Here is a 24,534-nt window from a genome sequence, read left to right as displayed (position 1 = left end):
AGCTCAGATTTCGGGGTGACCTTGAGTGCGCCACGTCGCTGACACAGCAAGTTTGTGTGTGTGTGTGTGTGTTTATGTGTGTGTGTGTGGTGGGGGGTGAATGTAAGAAAGAGAACGAGAGATATGTGTAGTTATACATATGATTGCACAAATGACACACAATTGACTTGGTTTTTTTTGTTTTTTAGTATATCAGGTCATTCACTAAGTGTTTATTTTCAGGCTCATGTTTTTATAAACTAATTCAATCTCACAATATTATATTTGGATGTTCTTTTTCCAATTTGTTATTTTAATTAAGGGACAAAATCTCTATCTTTAGTGCAGTTTGTGTAACAGAGAGTCTTTACCTTCATCCTGTAGCCTCTTAAATAGTCTATTGAACGTACATTGACTCTATAGTAAACATGCTCATATACCATAAATAAATGACAAACTTTGAGACTTACTGGTTGAAGATCTTCATGGCATCTATATTTATTAATTATTCATTATTGTTCCTAGACTATTGAAAGTCTGTTACCAGTGTCTAATTTTGGCCCTACTAACTTGCTTAGAGAATAAATAATACATCTGCTGGTGCATACTAAGCTCTTTTTATTGGTTATGGGACTGAAATTACTGGTCACATTTGTGCATTTATTTCGCTTTGTCGTTATTCCTGCATCCAAAGACAAAGATTTCAAGACCTAATGCTGCTTTCTGCTGCAAACTTCTAACACGTACTCTGAATATAGTTAAACACCTCTTTATCGTACACACTTTCCCCATTTTCTACTCCAAAGCACAGTTCTGCTTCCCTGACATCAGCCTTCCTGTTCCTTCTCTCTCTAGAACGACCTGCCCCTGTCTTCTGCTGCTCCCTCAGCCACTAATAAAAAAGTTGAAATAAACCAGATCCGATTTGGACAGAATGTGTCTGTATGAGACATTCCTTTCTGCCTGTTTTTTAAGCACTCGGGGAGCAAATGTGATGAAGCAATCAAGACCACAGCGAGGGAGGATCTGAACACCTCCACAAACTTCCCCTCTGACAGAAACAGCAACACAGATTAGGTTGAAAGGACACAGAGTACCACTTAAAGAACAGTCGGTGTGTTTATACTGCGCTCAGATTTAGCCTTTTCATCACGTCGTCCTCTGGAGGATTACTCATGTCCCCCTTTTCAGTGGCTGCTTGGCTTTCAGGCTGTTGCACTGCTTAGATCTGCTTACACCTATTATAATAAGAGCTGTCGAGGGAAGCTTTTCTTGGGTGTGATTGACACACGGGGCCCGACGTGTAAAAGTGCATCCTTGATGTCTTGAAAGTCTTCGCTTTCAAAGTTGCTTGTGTTTGATCGCTTTTGCAGCAGCTTGATGAATGTGTACTCAGGATTTTTAATCATGTATCTTGGTTTTACTGCTCCTGAAAACTTACAGTTTGTGTGTATTCGTGTTTTAATGTATAATAATGGGAGCCGAAGGAAAAAGAGAGTGGAAATCTGGCAGTGAGCGAGAGAAAGACATCCGTCTAATGTGACAGAACACTGTTCAGCTCTCTGACCACAGACGTCTTCAGGGATGAGCTGCTGTCAGAACTGGTTTTATTCTCCACTGATGGACTCTGTGCACCTTCACTTACTTTATAATAAAGATACAAAAGCAGCAGCACTGCCTAGTACTCATTTTTAATAAACAACAGGACTATTAAACATTAGTTCTTTTTACTGTTATCAAATAATTCACACTTACTTGCCAAGATGTTTGACCGTGCACGTTGTTAATGTACAAATAAACAGATGGTTATTCATATATTGTAGAAGACTGGGTAAACTAATTATGCTTGTCATTTATATCAGCTTTTATTTCAGCTTTTCACATGTATAACTTAGAATTTCTACTGGTTCTCACTTAGAAATGGGACCTCAGAATCAAAAATACAGTTTGTTTTAAATTAATTTCACATTTATTTAGCTCATGTGTGGGTTTGTTTCACTGTTAATTTTGCTGTTGTATAGAGTGAAAGTTTAACTAGTACTGTATATGAGAAAATAAATTCATCATTTAAAAATTAAGATTAGGTATTGGTTGTTCTCATCCCAAATGTATTTTTACAATACATATGTGTGTTTGTATTTTATGAATTTTGTAAAGTGACATTCCAGTTTCTAATGTTGACATTATTCCTGGTTGATAATCTTTTAAACAACTAAATACCTGAAAGTGAAGTTTCCTTTTTGTTCAAAACATAGCCCTCCATTGACTCAAGGTTCTGCAAATCAAATATTTAGGAATGACAAGCCCAAAGAAACATGTTCACATTGATATCAATTCTTACTCGTGGAAAACACCTTTACTTACTGCACTTAGTTGTGCATGTTTTGCTGAATTATAATTCACTACAGCTATTACACTGCAAGTGTTATCCCTCCTAAGCACAAAATCTTTGCATATATTCACCAACTAATCTGATTTGCTGCGCATAAATGTAGTATTGGATTGAAGCTGCTGCTGTTGTGCAGGCAGAGTGGAAAAGTAGAGAGTGCACAACAGATAATAAATACAGTAGCCCTCTACTGTTTGTCCATACATTAATATGTATATATTTACAGAGAAATAAAATATACACAATCTAATCATGGGCTATTTGAATGGGTTTAAGTTGATTATAGGTGCTGCAACAGTACATTGTGCTCTCGTTTTGGAACATTTCCTTTACTGTACAACTGTGACAAACGGGGAAAAATACAGTTAATGTCGTTATAAAGCTGAGGCTCTGAAGATTTTGTATCTGTACCAAATGTGGTGGATAGAGTGTCCTGAATATTGCAGCAGCACACTGCAGACTAACACACTAACTTAAAAACCTGGTTTGCATAGTTACAGAAATGCACAGGGACTTTTAGGCACAGACACACACACACACACACACACATGCAACACAAAGACCTCTTTCTGGTGAACAGTGTTATTCTGGTTCAAGACTTCATGCAGGTACTTTGAGTAGAGTTTTCAGAGCAGCAGGGTTGCTTTCAGCAGCAGGTATCCACACTTTTTACTGATTGCATTGCCATGGCAACTGTGCTAAGAAAGACAGGGACTCATTTTTTACTCTATAATTATAAAAACTGATTCGAAATTAGTGGAAATGTTGTTATTATTAGATTTTCATTATTAGATTCTTTCCATCATTGATTTTCCTGAAGGATCTGTACTGACGTTTCACTCCTCTGACTGTTTATCGTTTTGCTAAACCCAATCTGCGTCTTTGTCTTCACTGCACAGCCAACCTGTTGGACACGATGCTGCTGAAGAATGGATGGAAGGGCAGATCGGAGCGAAGAGGAGAGGAGAGCAGCAGCAGCAGCACAGCCACGGTTTCAGTTCAGAACATGCTTTGGTGCCACTGCTACCCACACTGCCCCGAAGACTCCGTCAACAACACTTGCATGTACGGTGAAGCACACACAAACACACGTTTTGTACTGAAGCCATTTAAAAACACCACCAATAATTATTCACAGTAATTAGCCCAGAGACCTCTAATTACCTGATCAGAGGCACACAAATGTTTACTTGAGCTACATTCTTTAATGAAACCACTCAAGCCTCTTGAGTCAAAGCTTATTAACGCTCGCACTCGCCAACCCACTAGCTGTAGAAGGATTAATACTTAGAGTGCACGTTTTAAATGTTATAGATATTTTTTTCCATATATGAAGATATGAATATAAACATAAAAATATACTTTTCAAATTTTCATTTTCATCTACTTCACTCCTACAAATAATCACTTTTTTTGTCTATCTACTCATTGTTTAGTCTATAAAATGTCAAAATACGATTGACTGCTCATCACTATGCCCCTGAGTCCAAGATGATGTATATTTTTTGTCCAATTTAAAGTTGAAATTCCAAAAAGACTCAATTATTGATGATGGAAAACAGAAAAAAGCAGAAAAACCTTACATTTGTGATCCTAGAATGAGTCAGTGTTTTGCTTTATGATGACTACATACGTTAATCTATTTGAAATGGTTGCTTTTAAATCCTTTGCATGTAATTTAGATTATTGTAGTAATCAGTTACAGCAATCATTCAATAACATATTGTAGCGAGTTTTGTAGAAGTTCAGTTCTTGAATGTTTATAGTTTGAGAACTTTTGAATCCAAAGTGATGAAAGTGATGACTATGCGGTATGCGGTGGTTTGTGTGTATTTCTGTAGGACTGATGGTTACTGCTTCACCATGGTGGAGGAGGAGGAGGGAGGCCTTGCAGTTCTGACTGCAGGTTGTTTGCGACTGGCCGGATCTGAGTTCCAGTGCAGAGTAAGGCTATTTACTGTGACGTCATCACGATTTGAAACAATGCAGTTAACAGATTGCAAAGGCTGCAGTCTAAGAGTCATGTCATGCAGCACATCTTAATCAGTGTTGTGAAATTCATGCAGTCCTCCTTGTGTGCAGTCTTTCTATTGTTTCTTCTTCGGGAGGTAACATGCTTCACACGTTTTAAATTAAAAGCACAACATTAAACCCACTGGCAGGTGAAGTCTAGATCATTACACCTTATGTGAGCCAGTTTGGTCGTAGCACTTGATGGTTTTTGCGACTGCACTTGATGATGCCTGCAAAGTTTTTACAATTTTCTTGACTGGCTGACCTTCAGTTGTTAAAGTAAGGATGGGCTGTCGTTTCTCTTTACTTAGCTGATTGGTTCTTGCCATAATATGGATTCTAACAGTTGTCAAATAAGGCTGTCAACTGTGTACCGAAATGGCTTCTGCACAACACAACTGATGGTCCAAACCCCATTAAGAAGGCAAGAAATTCCGTAAATAAACCTTGACAAGACACACCTGTGAAATGATTTCAGGTGCCAACCTCATGAAGCTCACTGAGAGAAGGCCAAGGGTTTGCAAAACTGTCATCAAAGCAAAAGGTGGCTACTTTGAAGAATCTAAAATATAAGTAACATAGTTTTGATGTCTTCAGTATGCATCTACAATGTAGAAAGTAGTAAAAATAAAGTAAAAACATTGAATGAGAAGAACTTTTGGCTGGTAGTGTATGTGGATGCTACTTTGACAGTCTCTCCATTGCAAAAGCACTCAGCTATGGTGACATCTTCTCCCAGTTATAGATCAAAAACTGCTCAGGAATTACTCGAGGAACAGAACCAAGACCCCAAGACATTAAACAGTCCTCCAAACTCCAGTCCGATCAAGGATTGGTTAGATGTATCAGAATAAGATCATCTGCTTAGGTCTTATTTCTGCAACCCCCAGGACCCAAATCCTCTGCTACACTTGTCTCAGAGCCATTTTGATGTCTTGTAATGGGCCTGCACAATATTTGACAGGTGGTTTTAATGTTGTGGCTGAATGCTGTATTATAGAATGAATGTTGAACTGAAGCAGAAAATTATGTCTGAAAAATCACAATTAGACCCAAACTGTTCATCTAAAGTGTGTGTATTTCTGCCTGAATGTATGCTCTTCTTCATGAGATGTTGTTAAGTCCTTATGGGCTTTCCTTGACTCACTGTGGCTCTTTATGAGGGCTAGTTAAATCCGACTTCTCCAGCTCACTATCTTGATACACAGTGGAGAAACCTTTGGTAAAGTGTGAAATACTGTTAGGAATAAGTGTGGCTGTAAATCTTTATTGATCTTCTATCTTCATTAGTGTTCGTGCATGGGTTTTACATTTATATGTGTGCGATAGGACACGTGGAACGCGCGTTCGAGGAGATCTCTGGAGTGTTGCACAGATCAGGACTACTGCAACAGAGACTTGCATCCCACTCTCCCTCCGCTCGTGACGTCAGGTGAGACTTTCAATTCAATTCAATTCAATTCAATTTTATTTATATAGCGTCAATTACAGTCAAATCGTCTCAAGACGCTTTACAGAACCCATATGCCTGACCCCCAGAGCAAGCCCAAAGGCGACAGTGGCAAGGAAAAACACCCTTTTAACAGGGAAGAAACCTCGAGCAGAACCCGGCTCTAAATAGGGGGGACCCATCTGCCTGCTGGCCGGGCGGGTTGAGAAGGACAGAAGAGGGCAAGGGGGAGGGATGGGAGAAGAGGGAGGGGTGAGAAAGCAAGGAAAACACAACACACATTTGAATACATGCATGACAGGATATGTGACACAGACAAAGTATAAGCTAACATTGAAAACTGACTCATAGTTTACTCTTATGATGTACGGCTCTGACATTAAACATACTCCTTATATAGCTAGCAGTAAAATTCAAACAGTATGTAAGTTAGCATAACAGTATATTGAAGGCGATGCAGAGTTGACTCGTGGAAAAAGGGAATTGGAAGCAGAGGGCTGGTGGAAGGTCAGTAGCAGCATCCCACAGTGGACATGGTGGAGACTGGACCAGCTGGTGGAACATCGACCGCAGATCTGAAGCATCCAGCTCTGGGACCAGGGACACTCGGAGAAATAGCACAGGGGGAAACAGAGTGAATGTACTGTGAATGTAGACTTGCGCCCACACGGGTTTTCACACAGTGAAATCCTGCCCCACTTTTAAGCGTGAGTGCCTTTTAGAACAGGCTCACTCAGGCCTCGCCGGCTGGTGATGAGTAGTGACAGTTTAAACTGTTACAAACCACAGTGTGGTGCTGGAGTGAAGTGGCACATGCTGCTCCGGGAGGCAGAGAGAGGGAGGCAGGTGAAACAGAGCCTGCAGACTTGGCTTGTTCTCTCACCCTCTAATGAAAAGGACAGCCTCTCCCCGGGGCCTGCTTGAGTTTCTTGCCTCAGGACGGATGTGAGATATCTGTCCATCTGTCACACCACAACACACACACACACACACACACACACATTCTTCCTCTCTCGCTCTCCCTCGATCACAGTTTTTGTCACATACACTCACCATTACGCTTTCACACAGCCTCGCAAACTTCACTTTGACCTTCATGCAAACAGCGATAGTTGGATTTGACAGATCAGTTAAGAATGATTACATTGTTCTACATCTTTGAGGTTTTCTTCACGGTTTTATCCAACATTTCTATCAGTTGTAGTTACACTGTGCTCATCAAAATGTTCTGACCTGAGGACATGTCAACATTCACACAGCATGATGTAAAAGGGCAAGAATCAACTGGTTAAAATGAAAGTGTATGCAAATGAAATGCTGGGAACTTTCCGTCACGCCACAGGGAAACCCCTTTAAGTGCTCTTGTTCTGTCAAATATGCTTCACCCCTTTGTTTTCTCATCAAAATAAGTTGATTTAAAATATCTAAAATGCAATCATCCTTATACAACCTGCAGTGGCTTCATAGAAACCTTTTCTGCTGTATTCCTTCTTGCTGTGTGTGTGTTATTCTCCACCGTAGCACTGAGTGTCTCCAGTGTTCAGGCCTCTGTGTTTGTGTGTGTCTGATTGACAGGATCATGGCAGAAAGGCTAGAGCCCCAGAGCTGCTTCAGGCCTCTGGGGTTTCTGTAGTGATGTCAGTGTGACACCCGATATGTGAGATTCAGGAACGGGATGTGATCGATAACGCGCTGTGAAAAGGGGTGCAGGGCAGAATTAGAGGGAAGGAAGGGGGGGGGGCTGCCAATGAAAATTAAACAGATGCTGGAGTTGACAACAGAGAACAAACGACTGTCACCGCCTATTCATCAGTTCTGATTTTACTGACTTGCTCAGACTAGGGTGCTTGTTTGTGGATGTTTAAAAGTAACAGAAATAACCTCTAATTTCTCCTTGCACATCTTTCTAGATTACGTGGACCGCAGCATCCCGTACATGGCTCTGTTCATTTCAGTGACCGTTTGCAGCATCATTCTGGGCGTCATCCTTGTTTTTTGCTACTTCAGGTGAGAAAATTGTCTCATGAGCGTATCAGCAAACTCTCACTTGCTAGTGTTCAGTTCACAAACCTGCCATCTCCTTTCTGTGGCAGATATAAACGCCAGGAGTCACGGCCGCGCTACAGCATCGATCTGGAGCAGGATGAGACCTACATTCCCCCGGGTGAGTCTCTGAAGGACCTGATAGAACATTCACGCAGCATCGGCTCTGGCTCTGGGTCGGGACTCCCTCTACTGGTGAGAAAAACACATCTTCTTCTCCACTTCGAGCACAGTTCACAAAGCAATAATAGAATACTGCATTGTTTCATGTGTAAATAAATGGACCGTTACCATGAAAACAATCACATTGATTTTGAGTGCAGTAGACTCATTGCATCTATCCAGACATGTAGAACTCCGCCAGCTAATTTGTGTTCTTAATCACAATTTTCTTATTTTTTTTTATTTACAAAACATGATGACATCATCTGGATACAGTTCACCTGAATGTACACAAGCAGTATTATTCATTTCATTTATTTCAAGCATGTAATTTAAAAAAAATTCGACGAATGGTTGACAAAAACAACTGAAATAATCCATCACGCTTCTCATATAAGGAGAATGAGAGGAAAACAAAACTTCAACATGCTTGAAAGGGAGTGGGAAGAAGTTAAAACTTATTTAATCCCACCCCCAAATTCATTCACCCATTCCAATCAGTTCCATGAAAAATATTTAATGAAAATTCACCAATAATTTCGCTTAGGCAAAAACACTATTATTAAAGATTATTAAACCATTGCTCAGCTATATTTGCACATCTATCTACCATGTTAAGACAAAAATACTACAACGAATAGATCTACTCTAGTAAAATCAGGTTTTATACTCTGTTAACATATTGATTTTGTATTTTTGTCAAATGCTTGAAGGCATATCATGAGTGAAATATGCAGTCAACACAATGGCTGAGCATTTCCACCTTAAAACTGTCCCAATGACAGTCTCAAAAACACAGCTTCAGACCGACAATCATGAAACAGCTTGTAGACTTACATCTAAGCTATTTTAAAGACATGAAGAGACAAGGAAGAGTTTTGAACGGTTTTGATCAATGACTGAAGAGGTACTTCAAGTTCTTAGAAATGTGAAAAGGAAAAAAAGCAGGATTTTAAAGAGGAATGATGAAGTAAAACTGTCTGTTTTTACAATCCTTTGTTTCCAGGTTCAACGCACCATCGCCAAGCAAATACAGATGGTCAAGCAGATTGGAAAAGGGCGATACGGAGAAGTCTGGATGGGCAAATGGAGAGGAGAGAGAGTGGCTGTCAAAGTGTTCTTCACCACCGAGGAAGAGAGCTGGTTCAGAGAGACTGAAATCTATCAGACCTTCCTGATGAGACACGACAACATTCTCGGTAAGGTCACATAAATGGAACGTGAAACATAAATGAAAAGGACCGGAAGAGTGAGTAAAGGGTTGAGTGTGTGTGTGCCTGTGGGGGAATGAATGTAATGCGTAAACAATTAGCCGCTAACAGTGGTTGCATTCAGCACGAAGGTTCTCACTCGGGGTTATTTTAGGGAAAGGAAAGGAACTGAAATGTGTTTAGAGTTGTTGAACAGCCACAGGGGAAGGCAGAGTGAAAAACCAGCCATTACAAACAAGTAGGGTTTACGTGATATTGTTTAAAAATAGCGATAAAGAAGTACATTTTCTGACAATCTCTACAGGGAGACATTGGCAGATTTTTTTTTTATCACACTGTGCACATAAAAAGTGCTACAGCAGTTGCTGAGTAACAATTGCAAAAAGAAAGATAGAAAGAAAAATTCAGTATCTGGCTCCTGTCTCACCTCAACCGGCCAAATGATGGCATGCAGGGAGTGTGAATGTTGGCTTGCCAATTTTGGAAAGTTGCAGACAAATCTCCAGGGACTCCGCACAAGACAGTAAAATGTCCCTAAATGTGACTAAACTTTGACTGTGGGTGTTTTCTTTGTGCATTTCTAAAATCCTGTCATCCCCGCTTTTCTAATCCCCCAGGATTCATAGCAGCTGACATTAAAGGAACCGGCTCGTGGACTCAGCTCTACCTGATTACAGACTACCATGAGAATGGATCTTTATACGACTACCTCAAGTCTAACACCTTGGATGTCAAGGCTCTGCTGAAACTGGCTTATTCCTCCATATCAGGCCTCTGTCACCTACACACCGCCATCTATGGCACGCAGGGCAAACCGGCCATCGCACACCGAGACCTGAAGAGCAAAAACATTCTGGTTAAAAAGAACGGATCATGTTGTATTGCAGATCTGGGACTTGCTGTCAAGTTTAACAGGTACACCATACTGTCTGAACTCATGTTATTACCATTTAGGGGCAGCCAGGACATTACCTGAATCATGCTCTCTGCTTTCCCTTTCCCTCTCAGTGACACCAATGAAGTCGACATCCCAACTAACCTCCGAGTTGGTACAAAGCGCTACATGCCACCTGAAGTGTTGGAAGAGACCCTGAACAGGAGTGACGTCCAGTCCTTCATAATGGCTGACATGTACAGTTTTGGTCTTATTGTTTGGGAGATGGTTCGACGCTGCATCTCTGGAGGTCAGGAACAAACTGTGTCTTTACTTTATCTGAAACTATCTGTGTGGGTCATTAAGAATGACAGATTCTTGTGTGTTTTTCCTGCAGGAATTGTGGAGGAGTATCAGCTGCCCTATCATGACCTCGTTCCATCCGATCCTTCCTATGAGGACATGAAAGAAGTGGTGTGCATTAAGAAACAAAGACCTTCATTTGCTAATCGCTGGAACAGTGATGAGGTATTTTATATGTTTTTGATTACTTTGTTTAACCCCCTTCGAAAAAATGTATTTTTAATTTTTAAACTTAACTTAACTTTCTGACTTTTCGGCAGCATCTTCATCATGTCAAGAAAAAGCTTCTTAGAGAAAAACTTCCTGTGCTGCTCGAATGCTGACAAAATACAAGCCTGTAACATTTAAAATACACCTTCAAAATAAAAGCATGGAGGTATCAGTTATTTTAACACGAGCAAAACAAAGGCTTGCCAAAAGTGATGAACTGATCAACCTTTATATGAGTAATTTACATCCAGTTCGGTATCAATATATAACATGCACAGGCAAAACACATGCCTGTGGTCAGCACAAGGTCATTTTTTATGAAATATTTCATCCGTCAGATATGATATGTAAAGTGAACAACCTTGGTGGACTATTGCGCTCTCTGAGTGCTTTTCTAGTAGTTCAGTATGTCATCTAAAATATCACAAAACCGTCATAGTTTAGTATGTCGTCCAAAATATCACAAAAATGTCAAAGTTTAATATGTCATCCAAAATGTGCAAAAAATGTCATAGTTTAGTATGTCGTCCAAAATATCACAAAAATGTCATAGTTTAGTATGTGGTCCAAAATATCACAAAACCGTCATAGTTTAGTATGTCGTCCAAAATATCACAAAAATGTCATAGTTTAGTATGTCGTCCAAAATATCACAAAACCGTCATAGTTTAGTATGTCGTCCAAAATATCACAAAAATGTCATAGTTTAGTATGTGGCCCAAAATATCACAAAAATGTAATAGTTGAGTATGTCGTCCAAAAATCATAAAAAAGTCATAGTTTAGTATGTCATCCAAAATGTCACAAAAATGTCAAAGTTTAATATGTCGTCCAAAATATCACAAAACCGTCAAAGTTTAGTATGTCGTCCAAAATGTCCAAAAAAATGTCATAGTTGAGTATGTCGTCCAAAATGTCACAGTTTAGTATGTCGTCCAAAAATCACAAAAAAGTCATAGTTTAGTATGTCGTCCAAAATGTCACAAAAATGTCATAGTTTAGTATGTCGTCCAAAATGTCACAGTTTAGTATGTCGTCCAAAATATCACAAAACCGTCATAGTTTAGTGTGTCGTCCAAAATATCGCAAAAAAAGCCATAGTTTAGTATGTCGTCCAAAATATCACAAAAATGTCAAAGTTTAATATGTCATCCAAAATATCACAAAAATGTCATAGTTGAGTATGTCGTCCAAAATGTGCAAAAAAGTCATAGTTTAGTATGTCGCCCAAAATGTGCAAAAAATGTCATAGTTTAGTATGTTGCCCAAAATGTGCAAAAAATGTCATAGTTTAGTATGTTGCCCAAAATGTGCAAAAAATGTCATAGTTTACTATGTCGCCCAAAATGTGCAAAAAATGTCATAGTTTAGTATGTCGTCCAAAATATCACAAAACCGTCATAGTTTAGTGTGTCGTCCAAAATATCGCAAAAAAGCCATAGTTTAGTATGTCGTCCAAAATATCACAAAAATGTCAAAGTTTAATATGTCATCCAAAATGTGCAAAAAATGTCATAGTTTAGTATGTCATCCAAAATGTCACAAAAATGTCATAGTTTAGTATGTCGTCCAAAATATCACAAAACCGTCATAGTTTAGTGTGTCGTCCAAAATATCGCAAAAAAGCCATAGTTTAGTATGTCGTCCAAAATATCACAAAAATGTCGTAGTTTAGTATGTCGTCCAAAATGTGCAAAAAATGTCATAGTTTAGTATGTCGTCCAAAATATCACAAAAAAGTCATAGTTTAGTATGTCATCCAAAATGTCACAAAAATGTCAAAGTTTAATATGTCGTCCAAAATATCACAAAACCGTCATAGTTTAGTGTGTCGTCCAAAATGTCGCAAAAAAGCCATAGTTTAGTATGTCATCCAAAATATCACAAAAATGTCAAAGTTTAGTATGTTGTCCAAAATGTCCAAAAAAATGTCATAGTTTAGTATGTCGTCAAAAATGTGCAAAAACGTCATAGTTTAGTATGTCGTCCAAAATGTGCAAAAAATGTAATACTTGAGTATGTCGTCCAAAAATCACAAAAAAGTCATAGTTTAGTATGTCGTCCAAAATATCACAAAAATGTCATAGTTTAATATGTCGTCCAAAATATCACAAAAATGTCATAGTTTAGTGTGTCGTCCAAAATGTGCAAAAAATGTCATAGTTTAGTATGTCGTCCAAAATGTCACAAAAATGTCATAGTTTAGTATGTCGTCCAAAATGTCACAGTTTAGTATGTCGTCCAAAATATCACAAAACCGTCATAGTTTAGTGTGTCGTCCAAAATATCGCAAAAAAAGCCATAGTTTAGTATGTCGTCCAAAATATCACAAAAATGTCAAAGTTTAATATGTCATCCAAAATATCACAAAAATGTCATAGTTGAGTATGTCGTCCAAAATGTGCAAAAAAGTCATAGTTTAGTATGTCGCCCAAAATGTGCAAAAAATGTCATAGTTTAGTATGTCGCCCAAAATGTGCAAAAAATGTCACAGTTTAGTATGTCGTCCAAAATATCACAAAACCGTCATAGTTTAGTGTGTCGTCCAAAATATCGCAAAAAAAGCCATAGTTTAGTATGTCGTCCAAAATATCACAAAAATGTCATAGTTTAGTATGTCATCCAAAATGTCACAAAAATGTCATAGTTTAGTATGTCGTCCAAAATATCACAAAACCGTCATAGTTTAGTGTGTCGTCCAAAATATCGCAAAAAAGCCATAGTTTAGTATGTCGTCCAAAATATCACAAAAATGTCAAAGTTTAATGTCATCCAAAATGTGCAAAAAATGTCATAGTTTAGTATGTCGTCCAAAATATCACAAAAATGTCGTAGTTTAGTATGTCATCCAAAATGTCACAAAAATGTCATAGTTTAGTATGTCGTCCAAAATATCACAAAACCGTCATAGTTTAGTGTGTCGTCCAAAATATCGCAAAAAAGCCATAGTTTAGTATGTCGTCCAAAATATCACAAAAATGTCAAAGTTTAATGTCATCCAAAATGTGCAAAAAATGTCATAGTTTAGTATGTCGTCCAAAATATCACAAAAATGTCGTAGTTTAGTATGTTATCCAAAATGTCACAAAAATGTCAAAGTTTAATATGTCGTCCAAAATATCACAAAACCGTCATAGTTTAGTGTGTCGTCCAAAATGTCGCAAAAAAGCCATAGTTTAGTATGTCATCCAAAATATCACAAAAATGTCAAAGTTTAGTATGTTGTCCAAAATGTCCAAAAAAATGTCATAGTTTAGTATGTCGTCAAAAATGTGCAAAAACGTCATAGTTTAGTATGTCGTCCAAAATGTGCAAAAAATGTAATAGTTGAGTATGTCGTCCAAAAATCACAAAAAAGTCATAGTTTAGTATGTCGTCCAAAATATCACAAAAATGTCATAGTTTAATATGTCGTCCAAAATATCACAAAAATGTCATAGTTTAGTGTGTCGTCCAAAATGTGCAAAAAATGTCATAGTTTAGTATGTCGTCCAAAATGTCACAAAAATGTCATAGTTTAGTGTGTCGTCCAAAATGTCACAGTTTAGTATGTCGTCCAAAATATCACAAAACCGTCATAGTTTAGTGTGTCGTCCAAAATATCGCAAAAAAAGCCATAGTTTAGTATGTCGTCCAAAATATCACAAAAATGTCAAAGTTTAATATGTCATCCAAAATATCACAAAAACGTCATAGTTGAGTATGTCGTCCAAAATGTGCAAAAAAGTCATAGTTTAGTATGTCGTCCAAAATATCACAAAACCGTCATAGTTTAGTGTGTCGTCCAAAATATCGCAAAAAAGCCATAGTTTAGTATGTCGTCCAAAATATCACAAAAATGTCAAAGTTTAATGTCATCCAAAATGTGCAAAAAATGTCATAGTTTAGTATGTCGTCCAAAATATCACAAAAATGTCGTAGTTTAGTATGTCATCCAAAATGTCACAAAAATGTTATAGTTTAGTATGTCGTCCAAAATATCACAAAACCGTCATAGTTTAGTGTGTCGTCCAAAATATCGCAAAAAAGCCATAGTTTAGTATGTCGTCCAAAATATCACAAAAATGTCAAAGTTTAATATGTCATCCAAAATGTGCAAAAAATGTCATAGTTTAGTATGTCATCCAAAATATCACAAAAATGTCATAGTTGAGTATATCGTCCAAAATATCACAAAACCGTCATAGTTTAGTGTGTCGTCCAAAATATCGCAAAAAAGCCATAGTTTAGTATGTCGTCCAAAATATCACAAAAATGTCAAAGTTTAATATGTCATCCAAAATGTGCAAAAAATGTCATAGTTTAGTATGTCATCCAAATATCACATAAATGTCTTAGTTGAGTATATCGTCCAAAATATCACAAAAAAGTCATAGTTTAGTATGTCGTCCAAAATGTGCAAAAAAATGTCACAGTTTAGTATGTCGTCAAAAATGTGCAAAAACGTCATAGTTTAGTATGTCGTCCAAAATATCACAAAAATGTCATAGTTTAGTATGTGGCCCAAAATGTGCAAAAATGTCATAGTTTAATATGTCGTCTAAAATAATACAAAAACGTCATAGTTTAGTATGTCGTCCTAAATATCACAAAAAAGTCATAGTTGAGTATGTCATCTGAAATGTTACAAAAATGTCATAGTTTAGTATGTCATCCAAAATATCAAAAAATGTCATAGTTTAGTATGTCGCCCAAAATGTGCAAAAAATGTCATAGTTTGGTACGTCGTCCAAAATATCACAAAAATGTCATAGTTTAGTATGTCTTCCAAAATCTGACAAAAACGTCATAGTTTACTATGTCGTCCAAAATGTGGAAAAGTTCTTAAAAGTTTCAAAGTGTGTAAGTGTTTAAGAATAGTGTTTCCATTTTTCTTCAGAACAACTGACTTCTTACAAAGTGATTGAGACATGAATCATGGCTTTCTCACATAATTAAAAGCCCTCAGGTCTCCATTTTTGAATCTTACTTTTTGATCTGCTATTTCTATATATATATATCTTTATAATCGCAACCCCATTTTAAATCGTGTATGATTGGATATGTTTCATTTATAAATCCATTTGTCACAAATTTAAAATGTTGTCGTATTCTCATGTATTGTGGACGTGTGTGTCTTCAGTGTCTACGACAGATGGGGAAATTGATGTCGGAGTGCTGGGCTCATAACCCGGCATGTCGCCTCACAGCCCTGAGGGTGAAGAAGACCCTGGCAAAGATGTTAGAGTCTCAAGATATCAAACTGTGACAGAGAGTCGAGAGAGATGCTCTCATCACCCACAGACTTGTCATCGCCACTGGCACAGGCCACTCACACTGGCCAACAGAAGAAAGGGAAAAAAGAGGCTGTGAATGATAGAACAAAGGAAACTGACAAGGAGGATGAGTGACAGAGATAATGGTCACCGCAGAGCCAGAAAAATGAGCAGCAAAAGATTTATTATTTTGTCAGAGGAGATCTGCCAACTTCCTTTGTCTGAGCCACCTCTGACTTAGTGTTCAGGTTGTGCTTTCTGTGAAAGCTGAGAGTCCGTTGGGTCCAGACTGTCCAGGTGAAGAACCCTCGCAGGAGAGGACTAAAACCCCTCTCATCAGTTTGAAACAGAGGAAGCTCCTGCTTTGCTCTTCTGAAGCCATATAGCAGTAGTGTGTGGGCAGTCTTTTGTACTGTCACAGCTGCCTTTGTGTGTGTTTGTTTTTTAATTTGTGAATCAGTCGCTGCATGCTGTGGCATCACAGCAGAGCATCAAGAGTTCACTGTCAGTTCCGTGACGAACGGTGATTGTCATCCATCCAAAGAAATGTCTAATTCAAGTTCAGTGACCTCATTATCAAGGACATATTAATGTTATTATTTTAATATTATTATTACAGAGCACAGCAGACTATATTAAAAACAGCTCCTGCAAAAACAGGCAGGATATATTGTTTTTTTTTATTGAGTTTTCTTCATAGTATTTCTCTGTATGTTTTGTTTCAATATTAAACTACTATTTGAGCCTCAGATTAGCAGTCTTCTTCTCCCTCATTCATTCATTTGTACAAAGTTGATCTGAAATCTATTCAGTGTTGCCTTGCTGGATGTTGAAATGTTTTTGATCCGTGTACAGTATATGTCCTGCCTACTCTATCACTATGGCACGTGCCTTATTTAATCTGTACATATGTGATTACAGGGTTCCCACTCTTTCCCTGAAATTATTTTCCAGGACATTTTCAGCCGGTACAGACACACGCTATCACGTCATACCTTAATACATTCCCGCCCCCCTCATTCTTTGGAAGTGTTCTTTAGTACAGTTGTAACTTGCATTTACCCTGATTGTTTCTATATTTATAACTCAGACATTTGATGTGCAGTCTATGGCTATAATTTATCTATGAAAAATAATTCTGACTGTGAATCATAGAATAATGCAAACACACCCACAGATTACAGCGTAGCACTTCACTAGCATGACAAACTGGAGTTACAGTGTTCAACTGGGTAATCCCCAACTGAACTTTCTCTTCTCTCTTACTTTCTCCAGCGCAATTCATTTAAAAATATTTGTATATTTTCAATAAATCACTGAAAAACGATTTATTTTGTTTCATGTCAGTTTACTGCACAACTCAGATTTTCTACGCATCTGACACCTGCATTTCTCAAACATAATTAAAATCACTGCCAAAATACCCAAGCAAATCATAAATTGTCATAAATATAACTAAAATATCAAAATAAAGCTTTATCCTGCAGGTGCAATAAGGTCAGTTTAAAACAACGCAATGTCATTCTCATAAAAATGCTCCTCAAAAAAGTTGCTGTTCGCTTCTTGACCCATGTTAGTGGTTCAAATGAACATGTCATAGTTAGTCTTCTCATTGTAAGGGTTCCTCTCTTCCCTGTGGTCTGCGTGTCTCACTCTGTTGACAGCTACTTTTAATTATAAATTAACAAGATTAAGCCAACATGAAATGTCGATAATCTCTCTTAATTTCTTCTCTCCATCTATTATAATAGAACAGAATAGTTTATTACCATTTACAAGAAACAGGTGCATTGAACTGAAAGCATGAAAGCAGGGATACAAGCAGATATTTATTATTTGTTTACAAACACAAGTAGGGTGAATAATAAGTGTGCATTAGGTCACAGTGGGTCCTCTATAAAGAAACAGTAAAAGTGTAAATTTTCATGAAAATAATGAAACTCAATAAAACTGAGTTGCTGCATCCTTGTCAATGATACACGTCCTCTTCCAAGATGAGCTGGGAAGTTTGAGTTTGAGTCGTGCGCTCCTACTGGACCACACAGAGGCCTACAAACCGAACCAACAAGTTCACCGACTCCCCGACTCGAGGGTCTGAGGACGCTTCCTCCACACTAACTTTTTTGGTCTACATTGAAGGATTTTTTCTAAACTCTCTTTCGGGTCTATATTTGAGGTTTTAGGTGGAATATTCCTTTTAACCAGCCCCTCAGGTGTCTTTAAGGAGTTTGGATGGAATACTCGGTTAAACCAACATTTTAGGTGCATGTCCAGGGATTTTTGGTGGAATGTTCCTTTAGGTGGATGTGTGAGGACCTTGTAGGTGGAATACTTCCTAAAACCAACCTTTTAGCTCAACATTCAAAGATTTAAGGTGGAATATTCCTTTAAACCAACCTAAATTTCATGTTTTGATCATTATCAAGTGAGAAACCTCAATCCAGACTCCTCATAATGACGTTTGAGATTGATGCTGCTGTTATTTATATAACCGCCCACATCAGTAAAGAATAAAATACTGATAATCAGTAAATCAGTCACTCCACAATTACTACAATTGGTGTATCTTTCCTTTGACTTATGATTTGTACAATATCCAATGTATATGATAGCATTTTTTCATCCCAAAGGCTATACTATGATGTTTTCTCAGAGACATACTATGCTACTCTATTCTGGCCCTGGGCTGCTGCACTCCTCCTCTGTTGTTTTCTGGATTGTACTCAGCTGCATGCCTTCATCCACCTGGCCTCCGTTGACTCGTCCCTGTCTCTGGAGCTGAAGCTGGATTGGAACAGACCAAAGTACCGTCCAATCACGATGCCAGCTGCCTCTCAAAAGTCTCCTTCATCTGGCAGCACTTCTTCTGAGGGGAAGCTGAGCTTCAGCAGAACTTTGGAGATGTGTTCCAGTGGTTGGTGGATGTGTGGGGAGATAGAGGGGGACCTTTGAATTGTTCAGAAAGGAAAACAGGGAACCCATTGGTAGTTTTAGTTTAGGGTGCTACTGTGGTGTGTTTTTGGGCTTTAAGAGGTGAACAGGAAGAGTTTTTTCATATTGATGATTGGTCATGATCCTTCTGGCACGTAATCTTCCAAGATGAGCTAGGAAGTTAAACACTGATGGAATAACACCAGGTGTAAGCTGACAAACCTGCCCAGCCCTGTCAAACTCATCAGGTTTAAAATGATGACTGCAGAGCACCCAATCATCATTTGCTGCAAATTCCTCTCTCCTCAGAGCTACTTCCAGTTCCTCCTCAACCCATAGTCTCTGGGAAACCTACATGGAGTAATAAAACTAGACAGAGAAGTAAATAAGTCTGTCCACAACATATTTAAAAATAAATCATACTAATAAATTAAGTACAAAGAACAAAATTAGCCAATATACTGGAGACCAAAGTTATTTAATTTGATAAGTATAACCTTGTTTAGTAACATTTCAATTATTTGAGAGCAGTCCTAAAGAACTGCCTGTAATCCCAATCGTAAAATGGGTTTGGAGGAAGAACATAGGTGGTAATCTGGTTTATATGAGTTAGGCTTTATAACTACTCTTGGTGGTATTAATAGTAATGTGACTACTAATAGTAGTAGTGTTACTACACTAACTACTGCAGTTGATACTGGCACTGCTACTACAACTTATAATACTATTACAATTACAGTGTGGGGAAAAAAGCACGTTAGGGCGGACTTTGACGCGGGGGGGGGGGGGGGGGGGGGTAAGTTGCCCCATACTTTTCGCTAGCTGAGCTGCTAAGCTGCCTGCCTGGCTAAATACTGGAGCTATGTCAAAAACTCATTTCTCCATAACTCACATGTATGAAATGACATATGAAAACAGACCACAGGTTGAAAAAAAACGAAGTTGGCCTGTGGGCTGCCTGAAGTTAGCCCAAATGATCAGTAAATCACGGAGGCGCGACATAACACCTGTCAATCACTTACAAGAATGAAATGAATGAAAGCGGACTGTATCTGCTGGGGCTGTAAAAAATAAGCCCATTTAGAGATATTCTCTGTTTTTCTTTTGACTGATTGGTGCTGTTGCTACCTTTTTTTCATCTAATCTGTTGTAAGTTATTTAAAAAATAATTTTCTCATCTTTTTTGTGTTTGCTTGGGAGGGCTTAGCCCTGTTAGCCCATTTATACCAGCCGTCCCTATATATATATATATATATATATATATGTGTGTGTGTGTGTGTGTGTGTGTGTGTGTGTGTGTGTGTAAAAATTAAAAATTACATGCTTTAATGTTTCCCAGACCATAAGGTGACAAGAGACATGCATGCGCTTAACTTTTAACACGTTTGCTTTGACAGGGGGAGGAAAATTATTTTTCTAGGATAAGTTAACTGTTTCCCGGACATATGACCTTTTTTCTCATTTTCCATATTTTCCATGACTGGAAAATTGGTCAATCATTTTCCATGTTTTCCCGGACGCATGGGAACCCTGGATTAATGAGTGTATGAGTGGATCTGGATAACATTCCCCCAATAAAAACAAATACGTCTTGACTGGGGATGCATACAATCTCACAGTTCAAACAGTTTTCAATGTTGCATATAAATATAATTTATTATTAGTCTTAAAAATTCTTTCTTACACTTTGTACAGTAACTTGACAGATGAAATGCAAGCGGTTGCGAGGAACACCATGAGTGCCAGAAAACAGACAGGCTACATTCTCACTATACACAATAATAATCATGAAGCTGAAGAACAACTAGGGAATGCGAAGGCTAGCCCACTGAGAATGTAAAGATTGTTTCAAAAAGGATGCAGAGTTTGCATAGACGGCTTTACGAAAACTGGAACAACTGCCATTAAAAAGAAAGACTTGAAAAAAAAAAACAAGAACACTTAAACAGTCGCAAGTGCTGCTGCATCAAAGGAATGTTGCATTTACAGCTATCACAAATTTTTATGCACAGAGTCAGTGTCATCATAATATCAATGGCTTCTGTCATTAATGTACAAACATCAAAGTCTGAGTTAAAGTCTCCACTATCCTCCAAAAGCACAGATGAATGTTAGTTGTGAACATGTGAAATGACACAATATTTAGATGATCACTTTCTGTAATAAATTGAACCTCAAACATCATATGTCAATTATTTGGTAAAAAGCAGTCGTTTTCACTTGCATTGGTCCTACAAAAATATACTTGTTCGATTCCCCTTCGTCCTCTCCACTCTGCCGGGTGCCTTTAGCGTAAATGACATCTTGAACAACACACAACTCATCAGCCATGATATTCACTCAGCATCTTGATCGCTCTCTGTTTCGTGGGGATAGACTGGTGTAATTAGCCAAATGATCTGGTAAAAAAAGAGGAAAAAAAACATGCAAAAAACCCCCAAGAAAATAAAGGAAAATCACCAATTCGACTCATAAAAAATATTTTAAAGACTGAAAAAATCGTGTAAAAGAAGCGCACATAATCGCAAAAATCAATAATTATACATAGCATGACTAAAACGTATTAATAGTAGTTACAACAGCGACACTAAAGCTGCAAAAATGATTACATCATTGATTTCCTTCTGTACTTGTACATGTGGCTGACAGGGTGAGAGCACCAGGTGTCCACCAGGTGGTGCTATGATACAGTCAAACAATCAAAAAGAAAATGAGAAGACACTGCAAAGTACTCAATAACAGGCAGCAAAAAATACAAAAAAAGAGAGATATGTATAAATAAGCATATTATTAAATACTATGTTATCACAGAACACACACTTGTCCATGGAGTTGCTATGGAGACGGAAAGGGAGAAGCGCTTCCTCTGATCTAAGTCTTCCTCCTTTGATCCTTTGACCTCTGATAGTGTGTTGCTAACTCTTGTATATTACGAGGGCATCATCTCACATCCGCTCAGTCCATACAAATAATCGGAAAGCTGTTTCCACGGAAACGAGAGCCAAAAATATCAAGTCGTCGTACCAGAGAGAGAGAAAGAGGAACAGCCAGAGAAATGACTGGCAGAGATTCCTGTTTACTCTCCAAGTTTTTTACACCCTTTGTTGCCAATGTTTAACTGGGTCATGGCAGAGCAGACCTCGCCATTTTCTATCTTCTTACTTCTTTTGAATGTACACTCAGGCAGCGTTTGTGTACGCATGTTTGTCATTGAGATTGACTGACTCCTGCTTTCGGGGGGTCCCCATCCCTTTATTTTTTATTTTTCGTGTCTGGAATGTCACACTCCCTGCTGGGCAGATGTCAGTGCTCAGTCACAGCGGGAACAAGGCTGTCATGGCGTCCCATCTCCTCCAGCACCTGGGCGAGGCGACTCAGGTTGCCATCGGGGAAATGCTGGGCCTCCCACAAGTCCAGGATCACTCCTGTCGGGCTGGATTTGGTGGCAAAGTAGTTAAGATACCTAAAGGGAAAAAGTGGGGGAATTTCAATGGATTGAAATGAGTTTATACTTAAATATGTGTGTGCTACAATGGTCTTTTCAACTCCACCATGTGCACAGGTGTCTTCAAAGTTTTCCATCTGTTTAGCCCCATAGTGCAGTTATTCAATCCACTTAAGGGATGCCATTCTGTCATTCAGCTACTTTCATACATAGGTCAATTGCCCGCTAATGTTCCTCAGAGCTGCACCCACACAGACCACCCACAGTGCCAGAGAGCATTGTGGAATTCGCGCATGTCATTCATGCTAGACGAGACAATACACCAAGTGATGTATAACACATAATGATGCAATAACAGGCTAATCTGATAGCAGCTGATCAAAATATTCAAATATAGGTTGCAGATTCCCACATGCAGCCGACCCATTCATCAATTAACGAATAAAGTGCATGTGTGAGATAGATTTATTTTTACACTATAGATGATAATCTTCTCAGGAAAGTGAAATACTGTGTGTGTGAAATGTGAGAATCAACAATAATTTATTGTTTTAAAAATAAAAGTAAAAAAAATGATTTAAAATAAAATTCCAAAAAAATTAAAAAAAAATTTAAAAATTAGGAACAATAATAAAATTACAAAAATAACATTTGAAAAAAATAATAAAATCATAAAAATACAATAATGAAATAAAAATGACTAAATAAATAATAATTACTTAAATAGAGTTCCTCAAAAAAGAAAGAAAAAACTCTGAACAATTTGAATTTAATGTAGTAAAACCTTGGGAGAAAATCTAAATGAGCTGATCTTATACGAGTCTTGTCGTTTGTAAAAAAAAAAAAAAAAAAGTCAAAAATAAAAATCCATGCATCTATGCAACAAGTCACATTCTAAAACTCTTGTCTTGACACAAATTCTTTTTTAAAAATCCTCTTGTCACCCAGTTTTGGATCCTCAAAATAAACCTCCATAAATTTCCAGATTTTTTTTTATTCAAAAACACACCAATGAGCTCTGCACACACTACTGTGCTGTGTGTATCATCAGAGAAGCTGTGAGTGAGAGGTCACGCCTTCCTTCCCGCTACACTCTGTCAGTGGTCTCATCAATCTGCAGCTGCTGCCTGTGATAAGGCTGCCCCGCTGAGCTGGGACCTTAAAAATGGACGCACACTGTACCTCCATCACACACACAACACTATCAAAGACACATGGGTGCCATTTTGAAAAGAGGAGTGCCGTTCTATCTTCGTCTTTCTCTCTCTCTCTCTCTCTCTCTCTCTCTCTCTCTCTCTCTCTCTCTCTCTCTCTATGTCTGTCTCACTTCTCTCCAGCTCAATTAATCTCAATTCAGCTGATGCTTATCAAACTGAGTCAGATTCCCAGAGAACAATCGCAATCAAATTAAAAATAGATTAGTTATCTGCAATTTTATTCCAAACTTGATGTGCTCGTCTAATGAAAAAAACATATTTGGCATTTTAAATTGCACATCAGAGGCTTTTTTTGTGCATTTTTATTGACTTGATTTAACCAGTTAAAAAGAAAGAAAGAAAAAACGACAAAGAGAAAAGCCTGGAGACAGCAGCCTGTTCCTGTGGCCAGACTGTTATCACTGAGGACCTAAACGTGAGTCACCGTCTCGCCGCTTTCCTCTCTCGGACTGCCCTGTTCGTCTACCCACCTGTCGAGGTTGAGTTTGTGGGCCAACATCCTCCAGTCGTTTCCTCTGGTCTGTGGTGCATCCAGGCTGCCGCACAGCTTCTGGCGGATAGAGACGGGGATACGAAAGGCATTTGGCCCCACCAGTGTGGTGATGTTGCTGGCAGGGTCCAGCAGAGACGTGTCGATACTCTGGGAATCCTCCAAAAACAGACAACGAAAAGGGGGATTGATGAAGACACTACAGCTGTGGCATTTTTGATAACAGGCTAGAGGCCAAACGGACAATTTAACATCTTGCAGACATAATATGGTTCAACCGGATTTGTAGCACAGAAATTTTCTTTTTTCTAGGTCCCACAAAAAAATCATTAATTTCATTGCCATCCATTTACGGATGCAAGCTGAGTGATTTTCAATTGTATCGCATCTACAGAATGAAGTGCTGCAGGTCTGGCTACAGAAACAAGATCAAGACCCAGAGACAAATGAACCAAGGCCAGGCAGGGACACGGCTCAGCACTGCATGTACCGTAATTCATCT

General features: G+C 38.3%; 2 protein-coding genes across 5 annotated transcripts in view; one reads left to right on the top strand and one right to left on the bottom strand.

Annotated features, from left to right (window-relative positions):
* Positions 1 to 16,698, top strand: part of bmpr1bb (bone morphogenetic protein receptor, type IBb) — a 63,778-nt gene extending 47,080 nt beyond the window's left edge. For 3 of the 4 annotated variants that reach the window (XM_051938221.1, XM_051938220.1, XM_051938222.1), the window contains 9 exons: positions 3,268 to 3,433; positions 4,210 to 4,312; positions 5,711 to 5,813; positions 7,742 to 7,838; positions 7,925 to 8,069; positions 9,043 to 9,235; positions 9,865 to 10,162; positions 10,256 to 10,649; positions 15,817 to 16,698. In XM_051938221.1, the coding sequence (XP_051794181.1) occupies positions 3,268 to 3,433; positions 4,210 to 4,312; positions 5,711 to 5,813; positions 7,742 to 7,838; positions 7,925 to 8,069; positions 9,043 to 9,235; positions 9,865 to 10,162; positions 10,256 to 10,649; positions 15,817 to 15,942 (1,625 nt within the window). In that variant the 3' untranslated portion in view covers positions 15,943 to 16,698. The remainder of the gene's footprint in view (positions 1 to 3,267; positions 3,434 to 4,209; positions 4,313 to 5,710; positions 5,814 to 7,741; positions 7,839 to 7,924; positions 8,070 to 9,042; positions 9,236 to 9,864; positions 10,163 to 10,255; positions 10,650 to 15,816) is intronic. The other variant, XM_022215219.2, reaches the window with a different exon arrangement.
* A 3,810-nt stretch (positions 16,699 to 20,508) lies between these two features.
* The window catches only part of unc5cb (unc-5 netrin receptor Cb), a 124,232-nt gene continuing 120,206 nt past the window's right edge, over positions 20,509 to 24,534 (bottom strand). Inside the window, 2 exon segments of the mRNA XM_022215238.2 lie at positions 20,509 to 22,343; positions 24,013 to 24,191. Coding sequence (XP_022070930.2) covers positions 22,184 to 22,343; positions 24,013 to 24,191 — 339 coding nt within the window. The 3' untranslated portion in view covers positions 20,509 to 22,183.

The sequence above is a fragment of the Acanthochromis polyacanthus genome, chromosome 18 (assembly GCF_021347895.1).
Source record: "Acanthochromis polyacanthus isolate Apoly-LR-REF ecotype Palm Island chromosome 18, KAUST_Apoly_ChrSc, whole genome shotgun sequence".
In the NCBI taxonomy this organism is placed as follows: Eukaryota; Metazoa; Chordata; class Actinopteri; family Pomacentridae; genus Acanthochromis; species Acanthochromis polyacanthus.
Note: the sequence above shows the minus strand (reverse complement) of the source record. Positions and strands in the feature narration are given on the sequence as shown.